Source organism: Nelumbo nucifera, chromosome 1 (genome assembly GCF_055504915.1).
Source record: "Nelumbo nucifera cultivar China Antique chromosome 1, China Antique-T2T, whole genome shotgun sequence".
NCBI classification, from domain to species: domain Eukaryota; kingdom Viridiplantae; phylum Streptophyta; class Magnoliopsida; order Proteales; family Nelumbonaceae; genus Nelumbo; species Nelumbo nucifera.
This window is the reverse complement of record NC_142649.1, coordinates 64,413,657-64,428,911: the sequence shown is the minus strand read 5'-3', so window position 1 is coordinate 64,428,911 and position 15,255 is coordinate 64,413,657. Positions and strand designations below refer to the sequence as shown.

General features: G+C 38.8%; 1 protein-coding gene across 1 annotated transcript in view; it reads right to left on the bottom strand.

Annotated features, from left to right (window-relative positions):
* The window catches only part of LOC104594251 (nudix hydrolase 2), a 36,563-nt gene that overhangs the window by 12,449 nt on the left and 8,859 nt on the right, over positions 1 to 15,255 (bottom strand). The window contains exons 4-5 of the mRNA XM_010254469.2: positions 13,862 to 13,927; positions 13,542 to 13,679 (exon numbers count right to left, since the gene is read on the bottom strand). Of these exons, the coding sequence (XP_010252771.1) occupies positions 13,542 to 13,679; positions 13,862 to 13,927 (204 nt within the window). The remainder of the gene's footprint in view (positions 1 to 13,541; positions 13,680 to 13,861; positions 13,928 to 15,255) is intronic.

The following is a 15,255-nucleotide window of genomic DNA, read 5'->3' as shown; positions in this document are numbered from 1 at the left end:
TATACCACTAGAAATATATGTATTACCCGAGAGCACATTAGAACCCATTTATACATCCTTGGATGATTTTGTACTCTATAAAAACACTTTCTCATCAACCAAAGGAATCCCCAATACTCAACCAAAGTAAAAGGACCCAAGAAGATAGGTTACGACACAATTAAGAGACACAAGGAGACCTAGTTAGGTTACCATTGGTTAAGAGACATAAGGAGACCAAAAAACTAGGTTAATGACAAAATAAAGGGAGAAGAATCTCCCAAAAATTGTTTAAGGTTTAGAAAATTATGGGGCCACTTCTTGTCATTCCCAAAACGTAAAACGACCCAAATGGTCTAGGTTTTGCAACAAAAAACTCCATTAAACATGTTGCATAAAGCTCCAAATCAAATCTAGAATTTCTACAATTTTCTCCTTGAAAAAAATCCACAAAAAATTATAGAAACTTCAAACAGCTACGAGAATCATACCAAAATGTTAAACCCAATTAAGTTGTCAATTCAAAGGTCTAGAATCAATTAGTCACTTCAAGAAAATTTCGAATCTGAAAATTAATTTGGAGAAGAGATGTAATGCAGGTAGTGGCCTTAGTAAGCATATTATAACTGATGAATGTCTTTTTGAACCTGCGTAAAATGGACAACTTCATCCAAACAAACAAGTGGAAAAAAGTGATCAAGATGGAAAAGAAGAGGATCCTCCTCGAGGAAGCAAGAGCACAAGGCAAGAGGAGTCTGAAGATTAGGGAAGATAAGAGAGCAATGATTGTCATGGGGAAGGAAGAGTTGAGTTGGTTCAAAGGCTTTCTGGATGAACTACTTAACCTTGATTAGCAGCTTGGAAGCGGAATTACATCTCTTTAGGTGGTAAGTTAACTGGTGTATTACCTCTCTGTCTCTAAGATCCCCAAAAAAGTGGATAACTTGTTAGAAAAGGTAATGAGGGGTTTTCTTTGGGAACCTGGAGAGGAAAAGAGGGGTCATCTGGTGAAGTGGGAAGTAGTGACCAGGAGTAAGGAGGAAGGTGGTTTGGGGGTGGGGAATGTGATTTGTAGGAATCAAGCATTGCTAGGGAAATGGTTGTGGAGATTCCCCTTGGAGAGTGAACCTATGGCACAAAGTAATAGCTAGCTTACATGGACTTTTGCAAAATGGCTAGGATGTTGGAGTCTCAAACAGAGCTACTCTTTCCTCTCCTTGGAAAGAAATTCATGTAGTTCTTCCTTGTTTATCAAGCAAATCAGGTATGGTTCTTATTCAGGGTCTAAAATTCGGTTTTGGGAGGACCTTTGGGTGGGTGATAATACTCTTAAAAATTCTTTCCCATCTTTATATTCGTTATCTTTTTTAAAAATGAGCCAATTTTTCTTTATATTCCGTTTCTGAGAGAGGGGAGTGTCTTGGAATTTGGTTTTAGAAGAGGTTTAATAGAGGCCGACTGTGCATCAATCTCTAAATTGCTACTCATCCTTGATTCAGTTGTTATACCCCCCTCCACCCCAGATGAAAGAATTTGGATCCCAGACCCTAAAGGTTCTTTATCTTATGCATCCTTTTTTTCGTTCCTTGATTGCTCAAGCTCCTTTAGAGCCTTCTTTTCCAGTGAGGTTTGGTGCAAACTGTAGAGAAGATGGATCGAATGGCCCATAGCCCACAGTTGTTACTTATCTTTATATTTCTGTTCTATTTTTGTTAATGGGCCTGTTAAACTCTTTTTTTATTTTGTTTAATTAGCTGGCCGCTCAATTAAGGGCCTACTTGTAATCTCAGAAATTACTGATTAATTTTTAATGAAAAGATTAGGGAAAGGAGGGATAGTACGAATAACTCTTCTCCTCACCCTTCTCACAACCAAACTCTTCTTCTTCTCTCTTCTTCTTCTTCTTCTTCTTCTTCTTCTTCTCTCTTCTTCTTCTTCTCTCTTCTTCTTCTTCTTCTTCTTCTTCTTCTTCTTCTTCTTCTTACTGCTGCTATCTCCTTTGATTTCTTCTTCTTTTAATCAGTTTTCTCATTCTTTGGGACTGTTTTTCTTCTTGGTATCAGAGCAGGCCCCTTTTTTTTCTCTCCTTTTTTTTCCCATACGCAATGTGTATGGAGAGCTGAATCAAATGATTGATTGAAGAAAAATATTCAGCCCAGCTGGTAGTGGTTTCTTGGAGAAAAAAGGGAAGATATCCCCCTCATTTTTAACAGTTTTTGGTTTGGCCCAAAAACCCTAATCAACTGCAGAGTTCTGATTGCAGATCCTACAGGAAGCTTCACCTTGGCACTCAATGGCTGAAGGGGCTCCTTTTGATTACCTTGAAGATTGATCCAAGCTTTGCACAGTTCTGTGAACCCTACAGGGAGTGGCTTACTTTTTTTTCCTTTTCTCCTGGGTTCCAGGTGAGACACAGTTGGCTGTTAGGGATCTGTGAAGGTTGGTACTTGGTGTCTGTTATTTCCTGTCTTCTTTATTTGTCATTTGAAACTATTTTAAGAGTTGTTTGAGGAAGATGGATGCTTCTAAAATTGAAAATAAGATGGGCTCAAAGTCCGGACATGTTCCGGGAGCACCTGTAGACTCTTTATTGGCTGTGACCACAATCAAGCTTGATGGGACTAGCTATCTAGCATGGTCACAATTAGTAAAGATACATGTTTGTAGTAGAGGCAAGTGGGGATATATTTCAGAAGCAAGAAAGCACCAAAGGAAGATGATCCATCTTATGAGAAATGGTTGCAAGAGAATTACATTGTTATTGGGTGGCTAGTGAATTCAATGAAAAGATTAAGAAAAGGAGGGGTAGCTGGCCGCCCAATTAAGGGCCTACTTGTAATTTCAGAAATTAGTGATTAAATCTTAATGAAAAGATTAGGGAAAGGAGGGGTAGTACAAAAAACTCTTCTCCTCACCCTTCTCACAACCGAACTCTTCTTCTTCTCGCTTCTTCTCCTTCTTCTTGCTGCGGCTATTTCCTTTGATTTCTTCCTTCTTTTAATCAGTTTTCTTATTCTTTGGGACTGTTTTTCTTCTAATCCCCTTAAAAGTAGAGTAGAAGCTTTTTGTTGGGAGTAGGGGTGGCGACGAGCGGCGAGCCAAGCTTCTCATGAGCTATTCGAGCTCGGCTGGACTCGATTTAAACCAAGCTTCGAGCTGTGCTCGAGACCGATATATAGGCTTGCTTGTCAATCGATCCAAGATCGAGCCTAGTGAAGCTCAGCTCGTGAGGCTTGCAAGCCTAATCTTTTCATTAAAAATTAAAGATTAGGGAAAGGAGGGGTAGTACTTGTAATCTTTTCCATTTTTGTTAATGGGCCTGTTCATTAATTTTTATGTATAATAGTAAATAATTTTTATAATTCTTTTTTCTGTGTGTAAAATAAAAAAATTATTTTTATATGTTCAACTTTTATTTTTCAGAAAAAGTTTGGCTTATAGTCGAGCTCGAGCTTGAGCTCGAGCTCAAGCCCAACACTTTTTCTGCGAGCTAAGCTCGAATAGCCAAGTATTCAGCTCGGCTCAACTCAAAACCACCCTTAGTTCGGAGGTCTATCATGGAAAAATCAACACCTAGGACATGCTGCAAAAGAGAAGAAAAAATGTTTGTTTATCCCCTAACTGGTGCACACTTTGTAAGGCAAATGGTGAGATTGGTTTTCACATTCTAATTTCTTGTCCGTTTGTAACCTCTATTTGGTTGTGGTTCTTTGACCTCTTTGGGTGCAAGTGGACTCTACCTACAAGCTTACCTAGTCTGTTTGTAGGTGAATTTTTTAGGTGGCCAAGGAAAAGAGGAAAAATCTTATGGAGATGCACTATGGCCATTGGCATTTGAACAGTGTGGGAAGAAAGAAATGTGAGACTTTTCAAAGATGAGGAGAGAAACCTGGAAGCAATTTCAGACTATATCCTCCTGAGATGATTCATTGGGTTAAGACCTTGGATCTCTTCTCTCCACTTTCCTTTGATGACATAAAAAGAAATTAGAGGGAAGTGGCCTTTTTGTCTACAAGAAAGACTAGAAGAGTTCAGCTGCTTTGAGAACCACCATCAGAAAGCTTTGTATGAATCTTTTTTTTTTGAAAAAAAGATGTTAAACTTTATTAATGAAATAGAGGGTACATAAGAAGATGTACACAGAAATTACAACTCAAGAATTAAGAAGGAAGAGAACTATCACTAAACAAGACATCCCTGTGAGCTCCAGTTTTTGCTAGACCATCCGCATCAGTGTTTAGCTCCCTAGGGATCCAACCCAGATGTGCATTTAGGTTGAGGAGGATATCCCTTGCTTCAGTCAAAAAATGAGCTAAAGCCCATGGCCCACTGCCAGAGTCAGCTAGCCACCTGATTGTATTTGCTGAATCTCCTCTTATTGTGATATTCTGAAAACCCAGATCTCTGACAATCCTGATTCCAGTTAGTGCTGCCATAATTTCAGCCTTTGTTGAAGAGGCTATCCCTACCGGTCCACTAAAAGCCCAAATAACTGTGCTAGACCATCTGCATCAGTGTACAAAACTTAATTTTTATGGAAGCTGTTTCGGAAACCCAGACCCTTCAGGCATAGGAGGGGTATTCAGGGATATAGATGGAACTATTTTAGCTATATTTCCGGGTCCTATTGTCCAACGAGATTTAACTAAGACTGAATTCTCTGCTGTATCATACGGGGTCCAATTAGCAGAAAATTTAAATTTAAGAAGACTATTAATAGGAGACTCCCAAGTAGTGGTAAGTTGGTTAAAGAATGAAAAGAAGGCAGCTTGGAGCTACCGAGATTTGGTAAAGAAGATCAAGTGGCATCTAAGAGGTGTAACAATAACTTTTCAATGGGTTCCAAGGATTGCTAATGGGATGGCAGACTCTCTAGCAAGGCAAGGGGCTGAAAGGGAACAGTTATTTTGGGCCAAGTTGTTTTAAGGTGTGAGTGTGCAACTGCTCCTGCGTTTAAGGTAAGGGCAGGGAGTTTTGCATGTTAACCAGTAGGGAGTGTCTGTATTAGTTTCTGTTTTTCCATCTGCTTTTAGGGGTACCCAGACCCCAGTTGTAATCCTATTTATATGCTTGTTTATATATATATATATATATATATATATATATATATATATATATACCCAGACCCCAGTGAAAATATATCCTTGTTTATATATATATATATATATATATATACATATATATATATTTGATCAGTGAAAATATATCCTTGTTTATATTAATGAAATACTTTCTGTTATCTATCAAAAAAAAGAACTACTTTATGTTGAGAGAACGCGAGGTTGGAAAAACGAGCTAGTAAGAGGTTTTTGGTAGAAAATAGATGGAACAAAAATGGATGTTCTACTACTCTGATTGAATACTTTGGGAAAGGAAAAAAGCAATTGATTTGTTTACCTGAATGGAAAGGAAAACTGAGTTGGAAATTACTATCCGAAACTCTGGAAGAGGCTAATTTAGAGAGAGAGGAGACAGTGGAAATAGAACAAACTAACACAGAGGAAGAAAAAAGAGGAATATCTGAATCAGAGGAAAATGATCCAAATGGGAATACTGTGTTCCTCTCCACTGGAACTGTTTCCAAAGTAATGTGGGAAGGAAAACAAATGGACTAGGCTAAGAAGGTAGTGAAAGTTGAAGGTGAAGTAAAGAACTGGCAGGAGGTACTCGAAGTGGTAATAGAGAAGCTTCATCTAACACAAAAGGTTTTCCTTATGCCATTTGACAAACAAAGTGCAATTCTCGATTTGGGGGATTCTCAGCTGGTTACAAGATCCTTAGATACAAAACTTGGCCAGATTTTGGTTAGAAAATTGATCACCATCTTGTAATGAGAAGGTCCTCCACAAAGCACCATTACAGTTAAGGCTCCCATTCAACCTCTGGCAAGAAAGTCTGTTCCACAAAGTTGCAGTGATCTGCGGTGGAGTACTGGAGTCATATTTTGTGCAAGATCTTTGAGTTGCTGAAATAAAGGTGGTTGGTGCAAAGGGGAAGAAACTCCCTCGGGCAAGTGGAAATCTTTGCAGATGATAGTTGGAGGATGTTCTAGTTAGCATCAAATGGAGAAGCCAAGCTCTGGAACCCAAAGTCGAAGAAGGAAGAAGATGATGACATGGACAACTGGTGCCATGTGGAAGAAGCTGGGTGGATCGTCAAAAGGGTCAAAGAGAGATGAAAAACCAGGAAACTGAAATGTCAGGTAAAAATATCAGAATGGACCAGCTCCCTTTTAAAGAAAAGTTTTCAAAATATTTTGAATATGATCAAACACTCCAGAAAAAAATTCCTACTCGGAGGTGCTGAAATCAAATTTTAAGTTGGGGGATCAAACTGGACCAACGAACTAAAGGTTCAGCCCTCTAATATACTCTAATTTAAATCTTGAACTGGTCTTATCCCAAAACCAGACCATGTGATATTTTAAAAAGCCATGTGGAGAGGCCTGGTCGCTCGGCAGGAGACAATAACTTTTGTCTAGCATCATCCCCTTCAACCTAGCTTCACAGAAACCAGCTCCCCCTCACGGCAGACATTGTGGCCAAAGGTATTTTCCTCTCCTCTCCAGCAAAAAACATCCCCAAGATGCCACAGAAAGTTTGGAAATGGCAGCATATTGGTACAAGAAACACGACAATGCCTGAGAAGCCCAATCCAAGGTACAACAAGGAATCACAATGGGATTCAGAGGAAGACACAGATTGGGAAGACCTCAGGAACCTCAAAGAAGAAGCCGATCATCCTTCTAGTGTAGGCAGCCTCGACTCAACCAAAGCCTTTATTGTTGATGATTCTGGAACAAAAGATCTAGAACTGATGGAAAAGGAGGCTGAAGAGTCTACGGAATTTTTTTGGGGGATCTACAGAATCACCTCAAGAGGAAAAGATTGTAGGAACAAATGAGGAGCAACAGCAGGTTGATCGTAATGAGATTTTGGGCACCCAGCCCAAGCCAAACACAAACGCACCTGAGTAACAGATCCCTTTAACTGTACGGTTTGTTACTGAACTTGGGTCTGACCTGACAGACTGTCTTTGGACGGAACCTTACAAATTCAATCAGGGAGTCCCTACCCACTTTCCTTCATTTCTTGTCTCCCCCTCACCCCATTGTTCATCTCCACTTAAAGTTTCTGTTGAACCCTGGATTAACCTCCCTGTTCTTGATATTGCAGATCCGGCCACTGAAACTTTGCTAATTGCTGTCATTGAGCCGGGTGTAACAGGAAAAGTAGGGGGGTTTGTTGACAGGGAAGAGGAGGAGATCATGAACCCGATTCTAGGAAACCTAGAAACCTTAGTCAAGATGGAGGAAAAAAATGAGGGAAGAGGGGAGAGGCAGGGAACCATTTCAGTTCTGGTAGAAAAGGGGAAAGGAGAGTGTATTGTTGGGAAGGAAGGTGAGAGCAGGGATCTACCACAAAATAAGAAGAAACAAAAGAAATCAAGAAAGGAGGCCACCAAGATAGAAGTCTATCTCAGGAAAGAGGTGGGTCAAGAGGGAAAAAAAAAAAAAAAGAGGAAATTGAGCAAAGTGGAGAAGTTATCTAGCAGAGTCTCATATGATAAGGTAGAAAACTGGAAAATGGAGAAATTAGAGGAGATTAGTATCTGGGGGTTTAGGATGCAGGCTTCTCAAGCATTTCAAATGAAGATTATTTGTTGGAATGTAAGAGGTTCTGGAAGTACAAAAAAGAGGAGAGTGATCAAGAATGTGTTGAGAAAAGAAAGACCAGATGTAGTAATGCTACAAGAAACAAAACTCCAAGAAATAGACAGGCGATGGATAAGAAGCATCTGGAGTAGTAGAGGATTAAGTTGGGCTTATACCCCATCATGGGGTGCCTCGGGGGAATACTTACAATGGAGTCCAACAAATAACCCAAACTAGACATTAACAACAAGCATGAGGAAGTTCAACAACCTAATGGAGTCCCTAGAGCTGAAAGAACCTCAATTGCTACAAGCTACTTTCACTTGGTCAAATTTTCAGAAAACCCAGTTTGTTCCAAATTGGATAGGTTCCTATTCTCCATTGGCTTGGAAGAATTGTGGGGAGACCTAGCTTTGAAAGCCCTTTCTAGGGTAATGTCAGACCTTTACTCTTTATGTTTAAATGAGGAAAACCTCCTTGGGGGACCAACACCTTTTAGGTTTGAAAACATGTGGTTGAAAGTTCCAAATTTTATAAACAAAGTAAAAGCTTAGTGGATGGAAGATGGAATCACTTATTGGAATAAAGAGGTGAAATTCACCAAAAAATTGAAAAGGAGGAAATTGCTAAAAGGATAGAGGAAATAGACCAAAAAGAGGCCCAATGAGAGTATGGTTTGGAAGATAGATCAGAAAGATGGAATTTGAAGTGCAGCTAGAGGAAATTCTAAGGAAGGAAAATTTCTTGGAGACAAAAAACAAGGTGTAAGTGGTTACTAGATGGAGATGGAAACTCAAAGTTCTTTCACTCTCTAACAAATGGGAGAAGGAAGAATGTAATCTCTAGCATTGTGAATGAAGGTAATAACTTCAAAGGAGGAAATTGAAAAGTGCTTTGTGGATCATTTTAAATCAATCTTTGCCTCCTTAGAAGAAAGAATTGTGAATTTGTGGGACTTAAATTGGGATAAGGTGTTGGTTCATAAAGCTGCCTTCTTGTAAAGAGCCTTCAGTGACGATGAGGTCCATGAAGCAGTTTTCAATATTACAAGGTCAAAAGCCCCGAGACTGATGGATTCTCAGTGGCTTTCTATCAGAATTGTTAGGAAATCATAAAGGATGACTTAATGGCTGTATTTGTTGGCTTTCATCAAAAAGGGAAAACTTCAACGAGAGAAAATGCAACCTTACTAGCCCTAATACCCAAAAAGAAAGATGCTAGAACCTCAAAGGATTACTGACCTATAAGTCTTGTTGGTAGCCTTCATAAAATCATTGCAAAAATCCTGGTAGGAAAGCCAAATACTATTTTTCCCTTGGTAGTTTCCCAAAACCAAGGGGCCTTTGTTGCAGGGAGACAAATAGTGGACCAAACCCTAGTTGCAAATGAGTGTGCAGCAACAAAGATGAAACAAGGAGGGAAAGGCATAATCTGTAAACTGGACTTAAAGAAAGCCAATGATATCATGGATTGGTCCATTCTCTTATGTTTGTGGGAGAAAATTGGTCTAAGAGAAAGATGGAGAAGTAGATCAAAGGTTGTATTAGGGCCCATTTGGCAAGTCTTTTTAAGAAGATCTTCTCGTAGCTCTGACAGTCTAACGCATTGAGCTTTTGACATAAGATCTGGGCAGCCCGAAGACCGTTTGGCAGACGCGCATCTTTCCGTGCATTGTTTCGGGTCTTTCCACACAAGATTAAAATGCGGAAGACGCGGGAAGCATCACTTGGAGCTTCCCGAAATCAGCCCAAAATGGGCTTCCCGCGTCTTTTCGGCGCCCCATCTTTTGGCAGCGAGATCTTCTGCGTGCCAAACGGGAATAGACCAATTTTCGGTCTTCCCGGCTTGTAAGCAGCCGAAAGGCCGCACAAAAAGATGCGCCGAACGGGGCCTCAGTTCAGCACATTTCTCAATACTAATCAATGAAGTGGCTAAGGATTTCTTCCCAACAAAAAGAGGAATAAGGCAACAAGATCCTCTCTCTCCCTTCTTGTTTATAATTGTGGTTGAGGTTCTAAGTAGGCAAATCATCAAGGCTGATCAAGAAGGTCTTATCAGAGGTTGGAGGGTTGGGAGATCTAGGTGGTAGTAACTTACTTGCAATTTGTGGATGATATTATCATTTTTGTGAAGATGTTGGTGATTTCAGCTTGAGGAATTTGCAAGCTTTAGTGGAAGAGTTTTAAAGGATCTCAAAGTTAAAGGTAAACTGGGGAAAGAGTTGTGTGGCAAGAGTTAATATGGAAGAGGATGAAATCCAATCAATGGCACAAATACTAGGTTGTAAGGTAAAAAGTTGGCCACTAGAGTACCTCGATTTACCTTTGGGTGGTAATGCAAAACATGAAGGTTTTTGGAAACCTGTTGTAGAGAGATTCACTAAAAAGTTATCCATGTGGAAGAGAAACTACATCTCAGTGGGAGGAAGGATTACATTGATTAAGTCCACCTTGGAAAACTTGCCCACTTACTTCCTATCCACCTTTAGAATCCCAGAAAAATTAGCAAGGTTGCTAGAGAAGATAATGAGGGATTTCTTATGGAAGCCAGGAGAGGAAAAAAAGACCATTTACTAAAATGGGAATAAGTTTGTAGACCCAAGGAGCAAGGCGGGTTAGGGGTTGGGAAATTAGTGAAGATAAATACTGCTTACTAGGAAAATAGTTGTGGAGGTTTCCCCGTGAGAAAGATAGGTTGTGGCACAAGGTCATTGAAAGCATTCACGGTGCAACAGATAATGGCTAGGATGCAATAGTAGCAGGCTAATGCAGCACCAAATTCCCCCTGGAAAGCAATCTCTGAAATCTTGCCTTTATTTACTAATTTCATCCGTCTTGATGTTGAGTGTGGGAATAAGATTTTATTTTGGGAAGACCTTTGGCTTGGGGGACCAACCACTTTGCTTGCAATTCCCTATCCTTTACTCTCTATCAAACCTAAAGGATGAAACTATAGCTAGGGTTGTTGTACCCTTAGAAACTAGAATCAATTGGGACTAAGGGTTCAAAAGGGGATTAAGAAACAATGAATGTGATTCTCTCCTTGTCCTTTTGTCAAAATTGGAAATGGTTTGCCTAGATCAAAATGGCCTTGATAATAGAATTTGGCATCCAACTTCTGATGGCTTGTTTTCCTATGCATCTTTCTCTAACATGCTTGCCCAATCGAACTTTGTGGGGGTAAATTTTCCTGTGAGAGAAATATGGTGCAAACCAATTCCTCCTGAAGTACAAGCTCTTTGCTGGGAAATGTTCCTAGGGAAGGTAAACATCTATGATGTGCTATAGAGAAGAAGGACAAATACTTGCCTTTCTCCTCATGTGTGTGTTCTTTGCAAGGCCTGTGGTGAAGCCCTTTCTCTCTTACTTTTCTCCTGCTCGTTTGTTTCTTGTATTTGGGACTATTTCTATTCTCTCTTTGATTGCAGATGGGTTCCCCCACAAGACGTAGTAAGCCTTTTCAACCCAAAATTCCTAAGGCAATAGAAGAAAAGGGGAAGATGTATGTGAAAGGTAGTACGTGCAGCCTTGGTTTGGTCTATTTGGGAAGAAAGAAATCTTCAATGAGAAAAGTAAATCCTTAGGGGAGGTGATTGAAGCCATTAAAATCATATCAGTATATAGGGTTAAAACCTTGGAACTTTCAAGAATATTCCTACTGATCACTTCTTAAGAAATTGGAGAGAAGTGGCATTCTCAGAACCACATAGAGAAAATATAAGAATGGAGTGGAAACCACCAGGTTTAAATAAACTAAAACTAAACTTTGATGGTTGTTTGTTTGGCAATCCAGGAAGAGTAGGAATAGGGGGAGTTTTTTGAAACCATCAAGGAGTAGTAATGGCCTTGTTTTCAGGACCAATCGATTTTGGTGACTCAATTCAGGCTGAATCAAAAGCACTATTGCAAGGACTGAAGTTTTCTGAACAACTAGGGGCAAGAGAAATGGAAATTGAAGGAGACTCCCTTCTGGTCGTAACATGGGCAAAGAAAATTGAGTCAGCACTCTGGAAACTCAGATTCATTTTCAGACAGATTGATCAACTTGCAAAGAAATATAACTCTACTTTTAGATGGGTTAAAAGGGAAGCAAATGGGTTGGTGGATCTGTTAGCCAAGCAGGGAGCTGATAGACCATTATTATTTTGGGCATTGTTGTAACCTAGTGTTTATGGGATCCATATACCTATTACTTATTTTCAAATGTTTAATTTAATAAATGAATTTCTTTGCTGATCAAAAAAATGTTAGAGTGCCCTTTTAAGTTATTTATGTCTATTCCTAGGCAATGATCCAAGATCTATTAATTTTTGGAGCCCTACAATTGAAAGTTTCTCCAAGAAATTTACAATATGGGAAAATAACTGCACCTCTTTAGAGGGTAAGATCACTCTGATCAAGCCTACCTTTGCCAACCATCCATCTACTTCCTTTTGGTCTTTAATTTCCTAGATCAAGTTGCAAAAATGACTGAAGAGATTCATAAGAAACTTTCTATAGGAATTTGGAGACACTAATAAATTACATTTGATCAATTAGAATACTATTTGTAAAATGATGAATCATGGGGAATTGGGCTTGGGGAGATTAGCTCTTAGTAATTGCTCCTTATTAGGGAAGTGACTTTGGCATTTCCTATGGGATTCAAACAAACTATAGCATCAAAAGTACCTAAAAAATGGGGTGTTTTTTCTGTACTTATTCTTGATCATTAAATGAAAGTTACTGTTTCTAATCAAAATATAAAACAAAAAAGTACTTATGTCTAGGAGATGGGTGAAATGTTTTCTTAGCCACTAGGTCTTCTTTTTCTTCTCCTTGTAAGTTGAAAAGAAATATCAAGTATTTCAGTGACCTTCCTTTGACACATAAAATATGATGTTTTAGACACACACACACCAAAAAAAAAAAAGACTTTGAGAGGGCCTTTAGTGGAGAGCTGAACCATTCAAAGATAGATACTCTAGCCTTTGTTTTCTTACCATCAATAAGAACAAAAATGTGTCTCAATGTGCTTATTTTTCTCCTTCTAAGTTAACCTGGGACTTGGAATTGAGGAAAGTATTAAGGGAGCATGAAACTTAATTTCTCATGGACCGAGGAGCGAAGCGAGGGCTTCTTTTTCTTTTCTTTTCTTTTTTAAGGAAGGGAGGCAACTATAGACTATTAGAGCAGTTGTAATTTGCTACAATCGCCAAACTGTACTTTGGATGCACGGCCAACCATTAAGACTATTAGTCTATTATCTTAATAATATAAGTGGGGAACTTCAAGGGGACCAAGGCTCCCCTGGTCCCTCCTCTCTCCACCTCTTCATGGACCTTGTGCACTCCTTGGATGGTATCTTTCTTGATGCCTCTAGACCATATTATAGAAACTTCAACTGACCCAACTTTTTTTTCTTGTTTTTCCTTCTTTAAAACCTTATATACTTCCTGGCACTCTGGTAGTGTTTCCTATAAAATTAGTTTGGCAAGACCAATTCCTCCCTAGGTGATATTGAGAGATGTTTGGAATTGTTGGATTTTTGGAGGTTTTGGTTTCATGCCTAGGACACTGGGAAATTTTTTATGTTTCAAGGAAATTGTGGATCATGCAAATATGCTACATGCAAATGCAGGTAGAGACCCATTATCAAATGAGACCCATCAATGATATTTTCCAGTCCAAGTCTAAAGACATCTATTTGGACAGTTCATATCTATTTCACCATCAAAACGATACAACAAATGAGAGTGTTAAGATCATATGACCAAACAAGTCTTTACATGCCAAACCCATTTGAGTTTGACAATCTCAAAGAGAAAAGCAGGAAGGACATCATTTACTGACTTGAATTTCCTCTTACTTTTTGTTCATTTAACCAGAATCATCGCAACAAATAACAAAAGGCATAAGAGATAGAATACCTCTTTTTTATCATTCATCACAAAAGCACCAATACCCACTCGGTGTGTAGCATTCACAGGGAGAGAATTGGCAGTTTCAGGGATCCAATAAACAAGCATTATGTATTTTGGCTCAGCATGGTGGTACCAAAACCCTTCCTGCATATCAATATGTCAGATGGAAGGAAAAATGAGGCAAAACATGTACAAAAAAGACCAATAGAGACAATTACCAAATGCTTCATAAGATTTATAGGAGACAGAAGATTTGTTGATGTTAAAAGTTAGCTTCTCAATAGACAATAAAGATGATACAGCAAGAACATTAAATTATTAATTACCTTCACAACAACTTCAACAAGATTGGCTAGTTCAATAGGTAACTTAATCCAAACACCATTCTTTCCCTGCAAAAATGTATCCAAAACAATGAATACTAAGTTATTAAAACAAAAACCATAAAGTCATCTTTAAGTGGAAAAGATTCTCTATTTGTTTGATGGGGATACAACAGGTTGTTTCTTCTTTTAATCAGTAAGGTGAGAATTCTACGATAGAAGTACAAATAAGGAGAAGTGCAAGAAAAGGTCTTTATAAAAAACCAGGGCACACAATACATATGCACGTGCATAGACATACACATACACAAATACTACCAAATCTGCTATTAGACACACAATACATATGCATGTGCATAGACATAAACATACACAAATACAATTTTCACAATGAATATACATTGGGGGAAAAGAAAGGGGAGAGAGAGTTGGGAAGTTGTTGGATGGGACTTAGGAAGGGGATTGAATGTGGATTTGGGAAACAGGAAATTTTGATGAAAAACAAATATTATTCACAATCCTCAGATAGCTCCAGCATAGACTTTATTCACAATCTTGTGCCTCCTTTTTTAAGGCCTCAACACAACCCTCAGATAGCTCCAGCAAAGACTTTCCAGTTCCGGAAGTTTGGAGCAAACCGATTCCCCCAAGGATTGATGCTTTTTGTTGGGAAGCCTTTCTAGGAAGATGTAACACTTGTGACTTGCTCCAGAGAAAAAGACCTAATTGGTGACTATCCCCTAATTGGTGCAGCCTTTGTAAGGCAAATGGTGAGAGTTGCTATCACTTACTAATATCTTGCTCACTTGTTTCATATATTTGGGAATGGTTTTCCTCTTTATTTGGCTGCAGATGGACACCCCCACCAGATGTACAAAGCTTGTTCACCTCTTCCTTTTTCAGGTGGCCAAAGAAGAGGGGTAGACTCATAGTTGTCAAGGCGACGCCTAGGTGACAAGGCGACACCTAGGCGACAAGGCGCCCTTGGAGGCTCGCCTCGCCCAGTCACCTAGCAGTTTTGTATACTGTCTTATAAAATACTTTTATATTGTTACTTTTTTGAGATTATAATTATAAAATAGACATTATTAAACAAAAATATTCATTTTTGTGTTTATAAACTAATTTCTTTTTATTATTTTCTTATTTGTTAGGGTTTAATCAACACAAACATTGCTAACTTCGGTATTGAACCCTCAAAGACTTCAGAATTTGAACCAATAAGTGAAAAACTTAAAGTTTTGTCTAACCAACACATTTCTTCCTCCACATCTTCTTCCACCTTTTCTTTTCTTCTTTTCCTAAAACAAAAATAGGGGTTCAGTCCCCATATTTATTGAATTTTCTTTTCTTTATTTTTCTTCTCATAAAGATGTTGGTTTTCTAGGCATAAACAT